We start from the raw sequence: 23285 nt of genomic DNA on the forward strand, positions 1-23285 counted from the left end.
ACTTGCCTGCACTTCTAGCCGGACAGCGGTGGACCAGTCAGCGGTATCTGTTACACTCCCCCTCCGTCCCCAGCGCCCAGCCCGCACAACTCTAAGCCCACCCACAGCGCTACCTGCTTTAGGGTGTCGTCTTCAAGCCGCGGCAAGGTCGCAGTCTTCTTCACGCCGGGGGAGGGGGGCGGCCTGCAGCCGTCTCCAGGCTGGGGGAGGGGGGGCCGCAGTCTTTTTCTCGCCGGGGCACTCCACTGACTGCTGAGTGAGCTGTAACATCAAGGGCCCCTGCAGCCGGGCCAGGGGATACTTCAATCATGTAACCAGGAGCCAGAGATTGGCCAGCAGCGGAGCGTGTCCCTGGGGACCCACCCACTCTGAAAAAATTAGTCCTCAGTCCTCATTTATGGGTAAAATATGCACTATAGCGCGTATTTGCGATCACTCTACGAGGCAATCTTAGAAGACCTCGGTTAAAAAAAGAATATCGCCATAAAGTCAGAATTACTCCTGTGCGAAGCCTGGTCGGGTTGCTAGTACTACATATTTCAAGTATGCACCCCCTTTGCATTTTTAATGTTTTGTTTCCTCCCAACCTGGAATTAAAATGGATTGTTTGAAGGTGTGCATCATTTCATTCACAGAACATGCCTACAGCTGTGAAGTTGTGTTATTTTTATATTGTGAATCAAACAACATTTAGCACAACGTAACAGAAAACTTCAGCGTGTATAACTATTCACCCCCCTCAAGTCTGTACTTTGTCAAGCCACCTTTTGCGTCAATTACAGCTGCAAGTCGCTTTGGATAAGTCTCTATGAGCTTGCCACATCTTGCCCCTGGGATTTTTGCCCATTCCTCAAGGCAAAACTGCTCCAGCTCCTTCGTGTTGGATGGTTTCCGCTTGTGAACAGCAATCTTCAAGTCTGATCACAGATTCTCAATTGGATTGAGATATGGGCTTTGACTAGACCATTCCAACACATTTTACATGTTTCCCCTTAAACCACTCGAGTGTTGCTTTAGCAGTATGCTTCGGGTCATTGTCCTACTGGAAGGTGAACCTCCATCCAAGTCTCAAATCACAGGCAGACAAACAGGTTTTGCTCAAGAATATCCCTGTATTTAACACCATCCATCTTTCCCTTGACTCAAATCAGTTTCCCAGTCCCTGCTGCTGAAAAACATCCCCACAGCATGATGCTGCCACCATGTTTCACTGTGGGGATGGTGTTCTTGGGGTGATGGGATGTGTTGGGTTTGTGCCAGACACAGCGTTTTCCTTGGAGGCCAAATAGTTAAATATTAGTCTCATCTGACCAGAGCACCTTCCTCCATACATTTGGGGAGTCGCCCACATGCCTTTTTGGCAAACTCAAATCGTGTCTTCTTATTTTTATCACTAAGTAATGTTTTTTTTTCTGGCCACTATTCCATAAAGCCCAGCTCTATGGAGCTGTATGGCTTATTGTGGTCACATGCACAGATACACCAGTCTCTGCTGTGGAACTCTGCAGCTCCTTCAGGGTTACTTTTGGTCTCTGTGCTGCCTCTCTGATTAATGTCCTCCTTGCCCGGTCTGTGAGTTTTGGTGGGCGGTCCTCTCTTGGCAGGTTTGTTGTGGTACCATGTTCTTTCCATCTGATGATGATGGATTTGCTGGTGCTCCGGGGGATTATCAAAGATTTGGATATTTTTTTTATTTTTTTTTTGTAACCCAACCCAGAATTGTACTGCTCAACAACTTTGTCCCTGACTTGTTTGGAGAGCTCCTTGGTCTTCATGGTGTGATGCCTCTTGCTTAGTGGTATTGCAGCCTCTGGGGCCTTTCAGAAAAGGTGTGTTTATACTGACAGGTCATGTGACACTTAGATTTCACACAGGTGGACGTCATTTAACTAATTATGTGACTTCTGGTAATTGGTTGCCCCAGAACTTTTTAGGGGCTTCATAGCAAAGGGGGTGATTACATATGCACATGCCAATTTTCAGAATTTTATTTATAAAGATTTTTTTAATAATATATTTTTCCATTTCACCTCACCAAATTAGACTATTTTGTGCAGATCCATCACATAAAATTCAGATAAAAAAAAAAATTACATATTGTAATGTAAAAAGTCAAGGGGGGGGGGGGGGGGGGGGGGGGGGGGGGGGTGTGAATACTTTTGCAAGGCACTGTATGTAATTTTGATTGGGTCACATGCAATGCACATAGATATACAATGAAATCTGCTGTGTGTTATGCTGCCCTTTTAATTTCTCAGTAACTGTCAGTCACAACCTATCACTGCTGTTTCTCCTCATTAACCCTCTACTACAGGTGTGTGGGATATATTGGGTGTGAAACGGTTGTCACATTAATACTCTGACATTGTATAATTGTAGATATTATGACCAAAGAAATTAAGAGACAGGTGGCTGAAGCCCCTGTGCTAGTGTCATGTATGGCCTGCAAAGCGGGGTTATCCCCACAGGATTTCATTCAAGATGGATTATGTGGTCACTGTTTTAAGGAGTCACCACAGCAGTCAAACCTACCAGCTTCTGGACAGGAACCTCCTTGGGTTGTCTTTTCTACTCCAGGGTCCATAGGGTATCCACAGGATACTTTGGGCTATAGGCAGACATCGGGCACCACAGAGTTAGTTTTCAGCCTCACAGAACGCACTGGGGTCCCCCTCCTATACCCCGCCTGTTGCGATAAGACTGATTCTGCGCACGAATGGGCATAACTGCGCAGGATACGTAATGGGTATAAACATGTAATTTGTTATTTCTTTGTGTTTCTTTAAATTGGTATAGGCATGTAATTTGCCCTTTTGTTGACTTGCTTGTAATGATACCCATGTGTGAGGGGTGGCAAGCCTTTGATCATAGAATGGAGAGGTTATAGGAAGTTGTGTTCCTGTGCAGCCATAAATGTCCAATGACACTATTTGTACATATAACGTAATCTATCTATCCTTTGTAGAAGAAATACTTTTCAAATTGTATAACTGAGAGCTAATGTACTGGCTAGTGTTTACTTATTGCCCTAGGCTCAGGGTACGAGTTGTTAATGTCTGTGGTTTCCAGCAGTGGATTCGGCAAAAGCCTTGCTCCTCCCTGCTGGTGTTGGGGGTAATAATCCCGGTTCCAGTGAATCAACAGGGAAACTGATATTATTCCAACCTCCTTCTTGATTCAAAAACCCAATGGGTTTCACCGGCCTATTCTAAACCTGAAGGGACTCAACACATTTATCCAGGTGCCCAGGTTTCGTGTGTTAACCCTGCGGTCGATTGTGTTGGCAATGGAACCAGGAGATTTCATGGTGTCCTTGGATATTCAGGATAAATATCTTCATGTACCAATTACACCGTCCCACCAACTGTTCCTGCGATTCGCAGTACTGCAGGAGCATTTCCAATTTCATTCACTGCCTTTTGGTATAGCAACAGCCCCTCGAGTGTTTACCAAAATCATGGCAGTAATGACTGCCTGCCTCAGGCGCCAGGTAGTCGGGATCCTGCTAAACTTGGACAATCTTCTAATACTGGCTCAGTCGTCACAAGAGTTGTAGCGTCATCTCAGACTGACAGTGGCCTGTCTACACAGACATGGATGGATCATAAATTGAAAGAAGTCATCACTTCTTCCAGTACAGCAGATGGTGCATTTAGGGGCACGCTTGGATTCTCTGGCACAAAGGATATATCTGTCAAAAGACAGCTGCGGATACGCAGGCTTTTTCACAGCCCTTCCGGTGTCGACCTTCGACATGGTGGAGTACGCCCAGTTCCACTCCAGACCTTTGCAGCGGTTAATCTTCTTACACTGGAATGTGGAGTACAGTACCGCTCAATAAAGGCAGACTATCCGTCTCTCGCCAGAAGTGCGACTGTCCCGGTCATGGTGGTTGCAGATATACCGTCTCAACAAGGGTCGCTGACGACCGATACCAGCCTCCTTGGATGGGGCGCAGTGACAGGTCGACACACGTTTCAGGGAAAATGGATGGCAAGTGAGAGCCTTCTCTCCATAAATGTCCTGGAACTTAGGGCAGTATTCAGAGCGCTTGTTCAAGCTCAGGAAATGCTAAACGGCAGGCCTGTCCAGGTGCAATCAGACAACGCCACCGCAGTAGCCTACCTCAACCATCAGGGAGACACACGGTACCAGGCTGCCATGATGGAAGTGTCAAACATTCTGGTCTGGGCAGGATGTCTTACCTTCTGGCAATATCGGCGGTGTTCTTACCAGGAGTCCTCAATTGGGAAGCGGACTTCCTAAGTCGGCAGGATATACACGTCGGAGAGTGGGCTCTTCATTCACGGGTATTTCAGAGACTGGTGGACAGATGGGGTCTTCCAGAAGTAGACCTCAAGTCACAATCACAGGGTCCCCAGGTATGGGTCCAGAACCAGGGATCATGCAGCCCAGTTTGTGGACGCTCTGGCAGTGAAGTGGAACTTCAGACTGGAATATCTGTTTCCTCTTTTTGCCCTCCTTCCAGGGGTCATCAGGAAGGCGAGACAGTAATACGATAGCTCCTACCTGGCCCGGACACAATTGGTTCACCAACCTACAGAGTCTCTCCATAGACACTCCGTAGTCTCTTCTTCTAAGGCCGGACTTGTTAATACAAGGTCCCTGCCTGTATCCAGAGCTTCCTCGCCTGTCTTTGACGGCATGGCTCTTGAGACCTCAGTCTTAAAGGCAAAAGGTTTTTCCAATTCTGGAATTCAGACAATGCTGAGGGCACGGAAACATTCCTCAGTCCTCATTTATTACAGAATTTGGCACGCGTATTTTCATGTTGTGAACTGAGAAAATGACCCTAAGGTGTTAAGGGTCTCTCGAGTGCTTTCTTTTAGAGCAGGGTCTCCGTCTGGCCACTCTAAACGGAACGTGCAGATGCCTGAACCCTCAGTTTCAGCGAAGGATTGTCCCATTGTCTGATGGTAGAATTTTTTTTTCAGGGTGATCTGAGGGTTCAGCCTCCCTACACTGCCCCCCCCCCCCCTCCCTCGGTAGCCCTGTGGAATTAGACATTGGTTCTCAGGGCTTTGCAGGCTCCTCCATTTGAACCCCTGAAATCAGTAGATCTACAGTGGTTGACAGCGAGGACAGTTATTCCTCTGGCTATTGCTTCGGCCCACAGGGTCTCTGATTTGGCAGCCCTTTCTTTCCGCCCTCCTTTTTTGGATATTTCATCAGGATAGAGCTGTTCTTCGTACTAGGGCGGGTTACCTTCCTAAAGGTGGTATCCCGGTTTCATATGAATGAAGAAATTGTGGTTCCGACTTTGCAAGCTTCTGGCCTTTCGGCTGGTGAAGCATCACTGGATGTTGTCCATGCACTACGTATCTATGTAGATCGCACCAACTCCATTAGAAAGTCAGATTCTTTATTTGTGTTGTATGGCTTTCATAAGCGAGGCTGGCCAGCTAACAAAGTCTTTGGCCAGATGGTTGCGTATGACAATGTCTCAAGCATACACACAAGCTGACCTTGTTGTTCCAAACACTGTAACAACAGTCTATGAGATCTGTGGGACCATCGTGGGCGGTTTGTCGAGGTGCCTCTGCTGAACAAATATGCATGGCAGCCACGTGATCTTCCATCCACACCTTTGTCAAATTTGACACTTTTGCCTCTCGGGATGCTTCCTTTGGCCGGAGGATTCTCCTTTCAACTGAAGCACAGGAGGTATGTTATACCATAACTCTTATTATTTACAGTAAAAGCTGTAAGAGGGCATGTACAAGTCCATAAACTAGTCATCAGATGGTGGACAGCTCTTTTCATGGCAAATATATTACCTGGTAACACAAAGCTTTTACTATAGGTTATAAGCAATAGTGTGTTATAATTGCCTTTTATACCGAAACATATCACAAATCCACATTATCTGCTCTCACCTGCTGTATTTACTGAATTTATGGTTTATTAGGAGAATCTGGGATCAGTGTAAAGGAGGTAGTTACCTGATTTGTGTGTTTTTATATAGTAAGTAAAAAGTAAGTGCTCTATTCCTGTCAGAGAGAGACTGCAGATTCTCTCTCTGACTCTCGCTCACTGGGACTGTACACTGTTGTCTTTAGAACAGTATAATGGGTTAAAGTAACCTTTAGCTGCTGTCGATTTTATTGAAAAATATCCGATAGATATATTATAAGAGTACAGGAGACAGCAGTAAAAAGCTAATTTCCCAGTAAATAGGATGGATATAGATCTATCTGCATCTCCCTGTCAGCAGCGCAGGAGCTGACACCTCCGTGGTCACAGACTCCGGGAACCTAATCGGACTCTGGGCCTCCAATCCGTCTTTGCTGGTGGATAGTCCGGCTGTAATAATCTGCTGCACGCTGTATTCAGGAAATTTAGCTCTTAATTCTTGTCGCATTTCCTACAGCAGCAACGTGCAAGCTCTTCTCTCCTCATTATTACATTGAAGCGCCTTTTATGTTTTTGTTCCACCAGCTGCTAATGTTTAGTAAGGCAAAAATATCACAATTTCGGCATTATCTTGTAATTTGCAGCAAGTTATTCCTCCATACAATCCTCAATGACAGCCTGTAATTGTGTTTCCAAAAGTGGTTAATTACAAACGCTCTCTATTTCCTAAATTGGAACCAGTTTCTCATATGTTTGATTGTTTATCTCTTCTGGAGAGATCGGTTACAAGTGACAGATACATCGGGACCGTCTGGTAGAACCTAATTAGTCTTGCAGAAGTTTTCATTTCTGTTCTTCTATTTGGGCAAAGTAGATTAGACAGCTATAGCTTTAGTATCTTGGAATAATTCAAGATCTATTATTTTTGTGTAGGTAACAAACATTAACATTGGTTATAATGTAGGTTTTGATCACTTTCTGTAAATAGCAGCAGTTATATTCTTGTAGATGTGGTGATGTCACATAGGCATTTTATATTGCATCGCTGTGACGGCTGAAGCTCCAGTGAGGCAAGGGAGGCACGCCACCTACTCCATTGTAAATGTCACATGGCAGGAGTTAAGACAAAATGTAAGTGCTGATTTATCGAAGAGGAGCGCAGTTGCTATGGAATATACAGCGCTTTTGTTATGTAGTTCCAGCTGGCATTACAGCTGCGTAAAGGAGGTGACTTATAAGTAGAGATGTGCGCCAACCCCCGTGTTTTGGTTTTGGATCTGGATCTCCCCTGGTTTTGGATCTGGATTGGTTTTGCCAAAACCTCACCACCGTGTTTTTTGTTTTCGAATTTTGGTTTTGGACCTGGATTTTTTTCTTAAAAAATAAATGAAAAAAAAAAGATTAAATAACATAAAATGGCCCTTTTTTTATTTTTTTTTGTTCCTACAGTATTAATAACCTCAATAACATTTATTCCCACTCGTTTCCAGTCAGTTTTGACCACCTCACAGCTCACAATATTGATTTTTTTTTCAACTAGCTAAAGGGCCAAAAGGTTGCATCCAGCTTGCTGGCTCAAAACTGATTGATATAATTATTAAGAGTTGAGGACTGTGCAAAGATGATGATTGGGATACCCTTGAGGATTGAACAATTGATAGTTGGTGCAGCTCCTTGCTGTAAAATTGATAATAAATGAATTCAAAAACAATTAATTGGTGCAGCCCCTGGCTGAATAATTAATAAAAAGAAATTCATTGGTGCAGCCCCTGGCTGTAAAATTGATAATAAATTAAATAAAAAGCAATTAATTGGTGCAGCCCTGGGCTGAATAATTAATAATAATTTTAATTAAAAAAGTAAAAAAAATTAATTGGGTGCAGCCCCTGGCTGAATAATTAATAAAAAGAAATTCATTGGTTTAGCCCCTGGCTGTAAAATTGATAATACATTAATTTAAAAACAAATCATTGGTTCCTAAAGCAACCATAACATTAATTTAAAATGTCAGGTCAGCAATGCCCCAACCAGCACATAATGGAATGGAAAAAGGTGCAAGATGGAATAGTCCTTGGGCCCTCCCACCCGCCATTGATCCACCATTCCGACATACTTTGCGCAATCGCTCTGTTTCACTTCCTCCAGTTTCTCCAGCTGTTTTTGCAAAAGTCTGATGAGGGGAATGACCTGACTCAAGCTGGCAGTGTCTGAACTTGCCACACGTGAAGTTAGTTCAAATGGTTTGAGAACCTTGCACAACACGAAAATTATTCTCCAATGCGCTTGAGTAAGGTGCATTCCCCCTCCACGGCCTATGTCATAGGCCGTTGTATAGCCCTGTTTGGCCTTTTGCTGTTCCTCCATCCGCTGAAGCATATAGAGGGTAGAATTCCACCAAATTACTACCTCTTTTCTGCGGTCTTGAAGCAGTTGCGTTGCCGACTTGATAGATCTTGTGCCGCTAAGCCTAACACGCACAGACAATTATTAAACAAAGTTTTTTTGTGTTTGTTTTTTCTTCTACTCCAGAACTTTTGCCCAGAGCACAGATTGATGACTGGAGTCGGGCAGCACTAGCTTGCGTTGCAGACTTGCTGTATTTTGTGCAGTTAAGCCTAACACGCACACAGACAAATATATATTGCACAAAAAAAATACACTTTTTATTTGGGCCCAGGACTTGGGCCCAGATGGAAGCAGCAGACAGTACAGCACCAGCCCAGATGGATGCAGCAGACAGTACAGCACCAGCCCAGATGGACACAGCAGACAGCACAGCACCAGCCCTGATGGATCAGCAGCAACAGCCCAGATGGACACAGCAGACAGCACAACACAACACCAGCCCAGAATGGATCAGCAGCACCAGCACCTCTCCCAGTCCTACACTACCCACCCTCCCTGTTCAGTGTCCACTGCCAGAGTGAAATGGCGCCCACCACGTCCCTTATATATAGAAGAAACGAAAGCTCGCGAGATTTCGCCTCTATAGTTTTGCCTCGATTTGGAGATCCAAGTCAGCGGGAACATCCGAGCCCGCTTGGATGCGACTCTGATCCTCTTAGTTCGGGTGGGTTCGGATCTCTAAGTTCCGAACCCGCTCATCTCTACTCATAATGAAAAAAAAAAATACATTTTACTGTACTCAGGATAATAATCCTATGTTAAGGAAGTTTGGCTTCATAAAGACATAAGACATGGCATGTGCACTATGTCTCACTAATACTACATATTGCTTGCACCAATAAATCTAAAAGCTGGGCATCCACTATACCAGAGGTTCCCAATCACGGTCCTCAAGGCTCCCCAACAGTTCAGGTTTCAGAGATATCCATGGTGGAGCACAGGTGATTTAATTAGTACCTCCGTCAATTTTGATTTAATTACCTGTGCTTAACCATGGATATCTCTAAAACATGAACTGTTGGGGAGCCTTGAGGACTGCGTTTGGGAACCTCTGCACTATACAATTATCTGTCAGATATCTGTCCAATCTGGCTGGTTGGAATGAAAACCAGGTAATGTATGGGAGCAAATGACAGATGATCATATGGTTTTAAATACTGGAAAACGGACAAAAAACAATTTGTTAAATTCGTCTGTCTTAACCAATTTGGCTGAATGTCCATTTTTGTCTGTTTTCCAGTGTTTGTGAGCAAATGGATGATTGTCATTTAGTCACATACATTACCAGGTTTCCATTTCAACCAACCAGATTGGACAGAGATCTGACCGATAATTGTATAGTGGATGCCCAGCTTAGAACAGTGATTTTTCAACTTGCGGCACACCGAACAAGATTCTTAAATTGCTAATGCACACCATCAGTCCCTCACTGTAAAAACCACACCCGTTGGCCCCCATGGGAAATAAACACTCAGATTGGACCCCACAGAACAAAAACAAACATTTGGTCCCCACAGAAAAAAAAAAAAAAATCACATTGGCTCCCAAAGAAAAAATAACATTTACAGCTGAGAAAAAGCTCACTGTTGTCCCTGTCTGTCCCTCATTGGCTGGTGTAGCTCATTGGCACTCAGTGCACAGCTGGGAGCAGTGTGCAGACTGGCATGCAACACGGCATGTGTGACCTATGTCATGCCGCCGCATCTCCAAAGGTTCACGGTCGGGACGCGCCTGAGCCAGCAGTGCAAGTAAGGTCAACTCTTGAGTGCACTGACCTCGTGGCACACTTGATAACTGCGTGCGGTACACACTAGTGTACCACGGCACAGTGGTTGAAAACCTCTGCCTTAGAAGGTACAGTCCAAAGTGTATTAACAAATAGTATTGTCAAAAGTGAGGGAGCAGTGGCAGCATTTAGTTATGGAGATGGTGACTCATCATAAACCTAGAAACTGTCCATAACTGATGTAGCAGGATTCCTCTACAGGTTAAGGGTTAAAGATTCAGGACTGACGTCACTCTCAGGGCAATGACCAATACTCATGTAGGGAGTTTGAAGAGTATAAATAAGTAGAGACATCAGTCTGAGTGTCCATTGTGTCTTTCCCTCCAGGTTTGCAGATTCTATCCGGGGGATTCTGAAGCCTATTCTCGTATTGCTGTTTGCGGGAGCTGCACTTGCTGCTACATGGTTCACATTGACCTTTTTAAGTAACATTACTCACCTTCCACTCACCACAGGTAGGAGCATCCGTGGATCCTTATTTCATACACAAATTTCAGAGATGTCCATGCATTTATCTGTATCTAGATCAATTCAGTGCATTTTATCCACACTCCATTACAGTGAAACTTCTGAAGCATTCCCTTAAAATGTAATTTCTCAATAAATTCTCTTTATACAACTACATATTGTTTAAATCGCTCATGCCACAAATTTCAAGCTTCCTGCCACTTTGATGCAAGTGTCTGAAAAGGAAATTGATCAATGCAGGATCTTCTCTGAACGTCGAGCTGGTTTTATTAAATCGCCCTGCAGGGAGCACTTTCTGTCTTAAATCTAGAGGGTCATTATCTGTCTTTGTTGTATTTTGTTTTATTGTTTTTAAGACTACACTTGAGGTCAGACTTCATCTCATTGAATTTCCCTGACAATCCTGATTTGCGCGGTTGGTGGCAAATGACTTTCCAAGGCTTGAATAGCTAATGATTCATACATCAGGCTGATTGAAGAATTCTGCATACGCGCTGTGCCTCTTATTCATCACACTAGAGTATGCAGATATTGTGTTTTCTGGTCCGTAGTATAGCAGAATATAGGTGTTCTGCAGATGGCTGAAAGAGAGTGAGCAAAGTGCTGTAAATATCTGCAGATGATGTTGGTGTTGCATATGTTCACATAAATGACATGCTGCCGATGCACAATTTCTCATATGTAGAGATCCGGTGCCAATATGGTACATAGAATGCTGTGTGTTATTCATTTAATTTACTACATGATCACTATTTAGTTTTATATCCTCTCCACCCCCCAGCAACAAACTAATTACAGGCATTTACATCAGGCATAAATCTAGTAATCAAGGTTCTTTCTTGAACTGGGAATCTTTACAGCAGGGTATTCAACATGTCACCTTCCAGCTGCTGTGGAACTATACATCCTTGTATGTCCTGCCACAGGTTTGCGATTAGATAATGCTAAAACTGTGGCAGGATATGCTGGGTTGTGTAGTTCCACAGTAGCTGGATGGAGGACTGCATGTTTAATACCCCTGCTTTGCAGACTATGGTGGCCTGTAAATACATATCTGTAAGCTGAATAAATATTCATGAGACTGCAGCCTATGATTCATAAGTAACTATTGCTTTAGAAAGATGTATTCAGATGACAGGTGCATTTAAAATACAAGCAAACTGTAGTTTCATGTGAAGCTGCTGTGCTTTTAACTGTAAATACATTTTACATTTTAAAGCTGTTGAAATTGGTACAGCCCCTCCTGGTTTGGGGAACTCCTACACACTGTATCCTATGGCATTGCAGACGTGTGTTTTATAATGTCTGTGGGGACTTATGGTATAGTATAATAACTCTGCAGTAGATAGTTTGGGTATAAACAGAAATTGCTACTGACTGATACATTAGTCATCAGTTATATTACACTCCTTTATATTTGGTGTTACAGCATAATATCTTCATTTCCAAACACCATTTTAGGCCCATACAAGAGTAAGAATGAGGATATAAAATAGTTGCGCAAAAAAACCTGCCACCTGCCCACAAAAACAAAGTGAACGCTGAGGAACACCAAACTCAAACAATACAAATAATTAAGAGATAAAAATACACTCTGAATATGAGATGGCGCTGGTATTAAAGATTTAACCTCTAAGGAAACCTCAATGTACAAAAAATATCGAAGAAAAGAATGTTCAATAATACTTAATCCTTTGATCTCGGAAAAATATTATGATGTGTTTTTCTTATGGTGACTTGAATCCGTCCGCCGTTTATTCTCATAAAATGGAACGACATGTAAAGAAGAACACAAAAGAAATAGAAAAAATTATCACATAAATGCTCTTTAGACCATAAATGCATAGAACCAAAAAATGGGGTAAACCGTAGGAAAGGGTGGCGTACCCCACTCGCATGCTAGTAGAAGTACACCCTGTGTGTAAAGGTATCTTTATACTTTCCCCAGTGATAATTTCAAACTATGTGAATACAAATGCAACATCTCCAGGAGTAAATAGATAGAGAGAGGGCGTACCCCACTCACTTTCTGCTAATGCTTATACCATACATAATGGTTTCTTTTCCTGATGGAATTTTCTTTTCCCTCTTTCAATAGTAAACATATGACGTCATAGGACTTAAAAAGATTTATTGAGCAAAAGAAAAAAATCTTAAAACTTATCACAGTTCTTGGATGTATAAATCCAACCTAAGACAAACCCACGGAAGATGTCAAAAATATAACCTGAAAATGTGGATTGCAAAGTGTCCGGATTTCCACCTACAGACTATAAGTCCAATAAGTTCAGAAGAAGTCATCCAAGATGCACTGTGCCCCCTCCACCAACGCGTCTCTATTCTAAATGAATCTTTATCAAGGTTTGGGAGTAGGTCATCCTAACTCTCATATAAATACCTCCCCAATGAATCTAAATTAGTAAACAGATTGTCCAAACCCTGTCATATGTATACATAATAACACAAGTATTCACCATAAAATGAAATGAGAACATACAGATTGCCCCCAGTCCTGGTCGTAGCGCTGGACGAGCTACTGATTTTGCAGTAAAGACCGGAAGTCATGTGGGTCGCGACTTCCGTCATTTGCGGCTGCCGTCTCTATGATCCCGGGACATTAAGCATTCCCGGGATCATAGAGACGGCAGCCGCAAATGACTTCTTCTGAACTTCATTGGATTTATAATCTGTAGGTGGAAATCCAGACACTTTGCAATACGCATTTTCAGGTTATATTTTTGACATCTTCCGTGGGTTTGTCTTTTAAATTGGATTTATACATCCAAGAACTGTGATAAGTTTTACGATTTTTTTCTTTTGCTCAATAAATCTTTTTAAGTCCTATGACGTCATATGTTTACTATTGAAAGAGGGAAAAGAAAATTTCATCAGGAAAAGAAACCATTATGTGTGGTATAAGCATTAGCAGAAAGTGAGTGGGGTACACCCTCTCTCTTTATCTATTTACTCCTGGAGATGTTGCATTTGCATTTTATCTCTCTTAACCATTTTAGGCCCAAAATGAATAGTCTGCGGGGTGCAGGCAACTGAGATTTTAGCAATGTAGCTGCTAATTTTTAAGTGCCATTTTGTTAAAAGGGTGAATCCAGGTTAGTTTTACCCATACTGGCAATCCCTCCCTGAAATAGTAGCAATCTCCCTTACTCCCTGAAGAGTCTAACAATATCCCTGATTGTACCTTACCCCTATTATGTAGCCGTCACATACTTTGAAGAAAAAAAAAAAGAAATCAGAAAAATATACATTCAAATGGTATAATCAGTGCCATTTCCCTGCATTGGCTATGAAGCACAATCATCCCTAATGCTACGTGCATTTTCAAATAACCCTTCTCTTGGCCACTTATATGGAGCCCCTTGTTAGTAAAACACAATACACGAACAAGCCCTGAAAAGTACCAGTGTATTGTCATCAACAAGTAGATCTTACTGAGCAACAACTGTGTGTGTGTAATGTTGTATATATGTATGTATGTATATGTATATATATATATATATAATCAACATTACCGGCACTCCGTTGTACTGAGCATATACAATCTTACTGGCTGCGGTGCTCACCCTGGGCCATAGAAACCCCTCCACATGTTCCAAATAGACAAAGCGGCACTCAGACTGTGTATTTGTGCAGAAAATCTAATGCTTTATTGCATTAGCGTGAGATAGATATATATATATATATATGTGTGTGTGTCTCAGGTGGAGCACTACATGTATACTTTAGCGCCACTTTCGTAATTTCCCTGAAATGCTTTTTCAAAAGTAGGCAAGTATGGTTTTACCTATTTAAAATAAAAAAAATTGCCACTTTTAATCTAGCGGCAATATCTCTGAAATCTTGCTTCTGTCAGCATCTCGCAGACTATAACATTTGGTCGTTAATGTCTTTATCTAGCTGATCTCCCCCAGTGCCTCTAACCTCTACAGGACATTTTGTGCATTATTGTTCATAGATTTATTTGTGTTATGTGTTTGCTGCAGCGACTCTGTATTCATCGTGCATCCTGATCGGTGTTTTCCTGAACAGTACGGTGCCAATTTTCTTTGAGATGTTTGTGGAAACTGTATATCCTGTCCCAGAGGGAATCGCTTGTGGATTTGCCACTTTTTTGAGCAATGTCTTCACAGGACTTTTGTTGGTGTTTTTAACATTTTATCACACAGGTAAGTTCATGTCTTTATTCACTTCATATCTCTTCCATGGAAGCACAAATCTATCTGACTCCCAATATATAGCTAGATGATAAAGTCATGCATGTTATTTACCAAATGTCAGGATGAAATGGAAGAGTTAGAAACCCATCACTAATAAAGTGATAGGAAAGACCCATGAAATCTCTAGGGGTGTTTTCATTTCCATATTGACGCCTCTGGCCAAGTGTGTGAGTTATGAGGAAAGATGTGGCATAGATTAAGCACAGCATCTGTTTGTTCAGCAGTATTACCTAAAAGGAGCTGTTACTATACTTCCTATAATGGTCATACTTTCTGCAATATCACAGCCTGTATTGTGCAGTAATATCCAATATTGCTTAAGTTTTGACCACAATGCCAGATAAAGAGCCCCTCTGTTTCACCATTATTGGGCATGGCCAGCAGTATAGTTGGAAATGACCACCTTCAGCCTTTGTGTGCGATCATCTTCCAGCCATACCATCATTTTGCAATGAACAAAGTAAAGAATTTGCTGCCCATTGTGGCAAGTATCGCTCGATTTAGTGGCTGGTGGACTCTCGCCATGTCCTAGTCTCAATGTTTACTAATGTCTGGTATTATCCCGTGGATGCATTCGAGGAGCTTTACACAAGAACTGTACCTTTCTGGCGTAGTGCAATATATCTAGGAAATTTGGGGCTGGGGACCCAATCTTCATAGATTGGCTTACTCTACCGCCCAGGTCACCAATCCTTGTGATCACTACCTAAGGTCACCGTGGAGTGTAGGGGTTTCTTCTTACTGCTAGTAACCACTTGTTACTGCCACAGGATTTGTTACTGCCATCACCAGGTTCCTTCACTGGACCCTTGAACCAAATTGCTGATTAGCACAGAGTGGGGCTCTCTGATCCCTGGTGTTCTGGTCTGAGATTTGCCGGTAGGTCTGGAAATGGCATCTCCTGAGTATGAATGAACTCAGTTGGCTAGGACTCCCAGTTTGATTTGCACCTCCTAATTGCTACACTGGGGCCCAGAGTGTAAAGTGTATATCATCTTGACCAGCTTAATAAGTATATTATCAGAGAATATGTGCATGCTTTTGTACTCTTTGGATCTGTAACTGAGAGTGCTGCCCTTTTTAGGACATTATATAGCAGTGAATAAACATGATCTTAATTCAAGAAGATTGCGTTAATCTGGTGGTAACAGGTTACACAAACGCTTATCCATTCTCTGGCTATTTAAATTGAGCCCAGCATCTCCGAGCTCATCCTCTGCTTGCTACCAAAGCAGCCTTGATCCACAGTTAGAGTTCGGTGAGATTTTTAGCTATCACCATTCAAGAGGTGCTGCAGCTAGTGTTGCCACAACATACATCCAGAGGTAAGCAGTTCCAGGTGTCTGTTTGGAACCTGGGGGTGGCAGCGATGAAACCTCTTATGATGCACCACGAGGAGTCCATAACAGACAGTTACTGTTGGTAAGATGAAACCCCTATAGCCCATCTGGTTTCCAAATCGTTCTGTAATCCGTCTCTTTACATGAGATTCAACAGCACAGTGAACATATAGTTATTAGCATCATTCTTTTAGTGCTGCCCACAGTGTTCCAGCGTCTGGATTTGCCTATCCTTATTCATCAGACATCGGCTGTGGTAAGGTCACTGCTTAGCTTAATGGGTGCAGCAGACTCTGATGCAGTTAATTGCATGGTGACCTTTTGGGATGCATGACATTTTGTCTTTAAATTCAGACAAGAGTTCTACTCTATTGATCTTGCAGGGTCCGAGAACACTGTACAAAAGAAGCGCAGACTTAACACCTAGTAGTTTTGCCTGTTTTATGCAGGGTCTTTAATAGATTCAAGAAAATCTGCAACCATTTTATTCATTTTAATGCTGTAATAAAATGTATAATTAATTACCTGCAAATGATTTAAGGCTGTAAAGTGAGCAGTGAAAATCACATTATAAAAATACAAATAAAGCCATTTATCACAAACCCACCTCCTTATGGCTGAACTTCACCTCACCTGTCTGGGCTGAATCTGTCAGCAAAGATTAATTAACCAACTTTAAAGTAGTCTTTGGACTACTAATACTAGTTCTGTTGATGTGTCTGAGCACTAGAAGGGTCTCGTTTTATAATTGTTTTTTTAGAGCTCATAAGTGTATACTTGTCAGTCTCCTAGATGTGTTCTCTCCAGGAAGCTATAAATGTAGTTTCATTATTTGAAGAGATGTTGTGTAGAAAGTGGAACAATAGGGATCAAGATTTGAATATTTCTACCCATAACTCCTAGGGTGATGTCTAATTCTTCCTCCTTCATTTTGTGGGATAATGCTGGTATTCGGTAGCTGGCAGAATTAATTTCTACCCATAATTTGCGTTGCCACAAATATATCCAGAGCTAAGTGGTTCCAGGTGTCTGGTGGTGGCAGCGACTAAACCTCTTATGGTGCACGACGAGGAGTCCATAACAGACAGTTACTGATGGTAAGATGAAATCCCTATAGCCCATCTGGTTTCCAAATCGTCTAACCTATGTATATTGATGTACCTTTGTCTAGAAATGTAGTCACTAAAGAAATCTATATAAGATTGAATCTTTATATTGGAATTTCCTTGCTCTGCCTTCCTATACGATGTGTGCGATATATTGTTCCAATCCGCATCGGAGCGGGTTTGGCTTAAAAGAAATCCTCCGTCTAAAGCAATTTTGACGGGTAGGTTCACAATAAACTCGATTTAGTAAGCAGGACAGGAAAAGCCTTATCTATGCCTTCTGCAATGGAATTAATTTTAAAAGACTACAGTTAAAATCCAAGTAGAAGATTCGAACTGATAAGAAAGTTTGAGAACAGCTTAAGCATTGCGATTACCCCTGATGGTCCATCAGTCATTGTACAGGCAGCCTAGACATAGTCATTTCCTAGGAGGAGGTTATTTTTTCAGCGACCTGACAGACCGCCATCACCAAAAAATAATTGTCGCTCCACCTACCTGCTGGCTATTGCACCAAGTGCATAGAATATATGCTACTCCAAGAACACTTCTATTGATCATCAAGTTAACCATTGGCTGTTCAAACCTAGATTTTTCTTTTTTATATATAAGCCAATAAATTATACATTATGGTTGACCAAATCATCAAATCTTAATACTTGAATAGAGAGGAAACATGTAAACTGAACAAAACATATTTCAGCCCTTCGCGCTGACAGAAATGCATTTATTTTATGCTGAAGGAACAACCACACAAATGGTAAATGCAATTTGGATTTCTTTGTGAGGAAAATCACCATATTATGCAGTTTTGTTTTTTTTTTCCCATGGCTGCTTTTATTATGTAGTATTGACTGCCAAATGTACCGCTCAACTGTAAACCTTGAAGGTTGAAGGCAGCCATTTTGAGTGATGAAGATGGGTACAGTCAGTGAATTAGCTCATGATTCTAGACCTGCATTGTTGTCACTATATGTATAGATACAAATTGGATATATTTGTATCCATTATGCAAAATGCTCACAAATTTTCCTCCTATGTAAAAGGCACATCTTCTGGAAGTGATTTCTATATTGCATTATTCATATGTTTATACTTTGGATAAGCACCATTGAATTCCACAGATGACCATTTCTTGTTTTATAGTTTAGACTAAAATGGGAACCAATGGTATGATAAGTGTCACAGTTTATCCTGGAGCAGGCTTCACTCCTCCTTCATCATGGTAATGTCTTTACTGAAATGAACGACCATGACATTTGGAATCTGACAAACTCCAAACTAGTGTGTCCCATAATTATGGAATGTGAGAAATATTAACCATTTATTACAATATAAATTCATTGATCTTCATTTGCAATCCATTTTTACACAATTATTCCTGTCATTTGCTATAATGTTGTTTTGGGTTTATTATGCAAAGCCTTGGACCTCAGTAGTTGTCACTTTTTCATGGTAAATTGTGAACCCAAAATGGCTATTTCACATGTACTGAATGTAGGTGACATACGATAACCTTCAGAAAGGACATGTCCATCTTGTAAGACCAATCCTATGTAGAAGTACTCATTTACAATTGCAGTCACTGCGAAAACCTATATAAAATGGACTCTTTACGTTGGAATAAATTATATTTATATTTAGACTGCTGCTAAATAGTGGGCATCCCTCCTCTTCTATAAACTGCTGATTTGTGCAGTGCTCCCACTAGTGGTTCTGTTCATTATGGGCAATGGAGCAGGTTTAGCATATGTTCTGGTTTAAGAATAATGTCCCCAGTTTCTTACTCTGAGAGAAGCAATGAAAGTTTTAGCCACATGAGTGTCACATAGAGACTTTAACAAGCAGAAGTCATTCTCATTTCCAGGCATTTAGAGCTACTGTTACACTTCAGTCGTTCTTTTTCTATGTAAGAGCCACGTGTCTCCAGTCAGAGACATACAAGTATACCTATAAGGATCTAGATACTTTGCAATAACATAATGCAAATGTCCTACAAGTCTGTTTGCAGCTTTTAGACTGCACAGTATTTTCTACTATTGCTGGAAGGGGAAAGTCGAGGAACGTTTTTGGCCTTATGTACATCATTGCTGAGGCCTCATCTCACATGCAGTTGGTATTTGGACACAATTATGCTCTGGAAGAAGAGAGAGTGAAGACAATGGTCTATTCTGAGTTAGATATTTGTATGAGTAGAGACCTTTAAGCAAGGGGTAGGCTGCATTCCATGGCTATGTACTGTATAATATGTTCTGACAATTGTTAAGCGTAAGACACAAGGTCACTACTATCAGTTGGAGTGAAATAGTTTTAATATCTGGGTATTAAATTCCGCCGCCCAGCAAGAACTGATATTGGCATATACTGTAGTGCAGAGAAAGAACATTGAGGGTTTCCAGGATTGACAATGCAAAATACCATATAATCTTCTGTGGTTTTACAGTGTGATATCAAATCTTCAGTGTGAAGTGGAATTAACTATTAAAACTTTATTTTAACTATAGACTGAGGACGATACTGTGCCTATTTGACACATCAGGGCATCTGCTTTTCAGGACATTTTAAGTTTGGTACTTGATTACAAAGTCTATGCCTCATGTTCAGACACTTATTTACCAGAGAATATCATTTAAATGTTTTCTCCTCGTGATGTATCATATCCTAATTCAAAAACCTAAAGCTGCATTCTCCATGTAAAGTAAGGGGTGTGATGTTTTCTTTTTGTATTCATACAGCTTTGTCCTGGGCGAATTGGTGCCTCACAGGATCTTGTATCCTCGGCCTTCTGTTTATTATCTGCATCAGGGACTCCAGTGACAAACTGTCTCACCCAAAGTACACAATCTGAATGGCCAGGATTATTCAATGTTGTTTTTTCATTTCCAGAGTTATCGTGGCTGAACTGGTGCCTGACTGGATCTAGTTTGCTCAGCCTGCTGTTTATTGTGTGCTTCAGGGAATCCTATGATAGACTCTATCTTGACGTCTTTATATCTGTGTAACAGCCACAAACGGACTGAACGATCGGCACACTGCACAATTGTCTGGTTTTGCACAATAGACTGGAGGAAAACAAGCGACCCAAAACTGATCGTCTGATACTAAGACCTTAATAAATGGTCTTGTGTCTATTTTTCACACTGCGACCCTGGAAACTAAGGAACATTTCTTGCTGGGTAAATCTGCAGTTGTTGTCTGCTCCGGGTAAATAATAAGTCTACTTTCTAATGTTTTAAAGAAGCATGGCTAGAGCTGCCTTGCCTCTTATAACACATTTTGTCATATGGAGTGTTGTGTGATTCACTGATACCTCTTTCTCCTCATTTTATTGTCCTCGTCAGCTTAGTGCTGGAGGAGGAACGGGTGCATTGTTTGTCGCAAGTGGATTAATTTGATTATTTTATACTAGATGTTTTATTAATTGTAAATAACATTGGGCGTTTATGGCAATGGACTAACTAGGCAATAAGTAATTGAGGCTGTAACTACTAGTGTACATTATACAGTGACTTTTGGGAAGAATCTTGCACAAGATGGGGCGTACAGCACAGTGTATGCATATCTAGACAACACTGGGATATTACTAGGTAGAAGGTATATCACAGACTAGTGGTCAAGACTCCTAGTGATTCTGCCTTTATATTAATGGTCACATGACTTGAAAGGGTCTGAGCCCTGATCACCTTAAAAATAAGGGAATGGTGTTGAAGAGCTTGTTTACTGGACATACTTTTTATTATTTTATTTGTTTTTCTGAATTATATGTTCAGCTCTTGGTCATAGGACGGATTGTGAATTAAATGTAATGGTATACACTGTCTGCACCCTCATTAAAACCGTTTCACTTAAACATATGTTTTAACATAACAGAAGTCAAAATAGATTTTCGACGGAGTTGTTTTTTTATTGTTGGATCTGCATCTTCCTGCTGCAGTCTCACTGGCTTTGACCCTTTTGCCTGGGCTGTAAAGCGGTGATTTACAGAGTAGGGGCACTTTTTCTTGTGTCTATGGATAATCAGGGAAGCCTCACTAGAAGACATGACACAGAAGGCCATACTTAGTTTGGAAAGGTTTATTTGGGTAACTGGGGAAAAGTCTTAACGATCGGAGATATATAGTAGGGATTAGAAATTAGCTATATTTTAATTGAAAGTAAAGCAAATTTATCTTTGCAATTAACACGTTTTTTTAAATTTTTTTTATATAAATGGTCATTTCTAAGTTTATCATTGTCAATGTTAAAAGCCTGTCTGTCTGTTAGCATATGTTTCAATTTAGCAGATTATTTTCTTGAACTGGGAAGTGCACAGTAATAAAAATGTATCCGCTCACTGCCGTGAGATAGTGCTCCTCGATCCTACACTAATAATGAGCTGTGGTATAATGTGGCGTTATCTGTTTCTGGTTTCTTACTTTACTCAATGCTGCTATTATTCCAGGGCAGAACCCGTTTCTATTTGTTGTTTTCTAATCTCTGTAAATAATCAATGAAAACTGTTTGTTTCTGAATAAAGTTTCTGGCATTTGTTTTTGTCAAATGCGCCATTAACCTGCTCACTGCTGGAAAAGTGTCAAACTTTTTTTTATTTTTTTTTAACTCTTTATTTTTAATGTAAAATAAACCTTTAAATCTAGTCCTATGTGCATGAAACTGTTTCATTATAGCGTCAATTTGAAAGTGACACTGTCTTATCAAGTATGATCGCAGTGTACCTGCCTCGTACCTGGAATCCATTGTTTTTATGTTTTTAATTTTGTTTTATTGTGAAAGTCACACAAGACAATAACAGAAGACATGGTATAGTATACATTAGTGTTACACTTCTGCCATAATAGCAGTAGGTGGGTAAATTAAACAAAACACCATCAAAATAATTACAAATAGATAATACATAGTAAGAACCATACAAAATACCATTCCATAAAAAGTCCTCGGTAAGGTAGAGTGACTGATAACCATGGGACAAATAAGTGAAAAGAAAAGACAGTTTGGTCACCTTATACAACCTTAAGGGAGGATACACTTAAAACGGAGGTGACCTTCGTTAAACGACCTCCATATTATCATCCCAACTGCCTTTCGTATAAAGGAGCTCATTCAGACCCACTCGCTAGATGCATTTGCTCGCTCCCAGCGTATGCAAATCTAGTGCACGCCCAGCAAAACAGGTGATCGCACGGCATTAGCACGCCCACTATATCTTGGCGTGCGATCACTTTGTGTATGCAGATGCCCACCAGCCATTTATAAGACGCCCACTTGCGAACGTCATCTCCTGGAAATGCATGAGCACCATCGGATGTGTTCGCAGCGCTTGAGGTTGGCTATACTTTTCCGCAAGCACTGCGATCACTTCAGTGTGAAATACAGCCAGGTGACGTGTACAGTGACGCTGCCTGTTAATTATGCATGCCTCTGAAATGGCGTTGAAACACTCAGGGGAGTGGAGGTACGAACGCAGGTGTGCCTGTTTCTAGTGGCCTGCCTTGTTCCCACCCACAAATGGCCTCTCCTGTCACTCATTCAACTGGGCTGTCTATGCTGGGTGTGCGAGCGCTTTCTGATCTTTCGCAGTGGTTCGTGCATGCGCATTGCAATGCATGTGTAGATTGAAAATATCGGCCAGCTACGAGCGATCGCATCCTAGCGAGCAGGTCTGAATTAGTGGTAAGATAAGGAAGCCAAATAGTAAAAAAAAATGTCAGCCCTAGATTTAATATCTAGGGAGCATTCAATCAACTTCATTTGATACAAATATACCAAATGTGGTAACATGAGAGATACAGAAATGGGTTCCGTATTTTTCCACTGAGCTAATGTTGTCGTCTTCGAGGCAGCAGCTATACGAGCCAAAAAGTAATCTAACACCTTTCGAACTGGTACAAGGAATGGACGGGGCATAGTGATTCCAAAAGGCCCAGGTCATATGGACAGTGCAGGTTATTCAAAGATCTCTAGTAATAAAAGTTTGAACATCTGGACAACAGGACATGCCCAAATATGTATAATGGAACACAAGAAAGAGAGGAAAGGGAATTAACTCGTTGGTGCACCAGCTGCCAAGGTT

At 41.4% G+C, this 23285-nt stretch overlaps 1 protein-coding gene across 2 annotated transcripts in view; it reads left to right on the forward strand.

Annotated features, from left to right (window-relative positions):
* The window catches only part of SLC49A4 (solute carrier family 49 member 4), a 59544-nt gene extending 37778 nt beyond the window's left edge, over window positions 1-21766 (forward strand). Inside the window, exons 7-9 of one of the 2 annotated variants that reach the window (XM_088460730.1) lie at window positions 10394-10521; window positions 14536-14718; window positions 20102-21766. In XM_088460730.1, the coding sequence (XP_088316856.1) occupies window positions 10394-10521; window positions 14536-14718; window positions 20102-20217 (427 nt within the window). In that variant the 3' untranslated portion in view covers window positions 20218-21766. The other variant, XM_088460731.1, reaches the window with a different exon arrangement.
* The last annotated feature ends 1519 nt before the right edge of the window (window positions 21767-23285 follow it).

The sequence above is a fragment of the Taudactylus pleione genome, unplaced genomic scaffold (genome assembly GCF_031769625.1).
Source record: "Taudactylus pleione unplaced genomic scaffold, aTauple2 ptg000977l, whole genome shotgun sequence".
Lineage (NCBI taxonomy): Eukaryota > Metazoa > Chordata > Amphibia > Anura > Myobatrachidae > Taudactylus > Taudactylus pleione.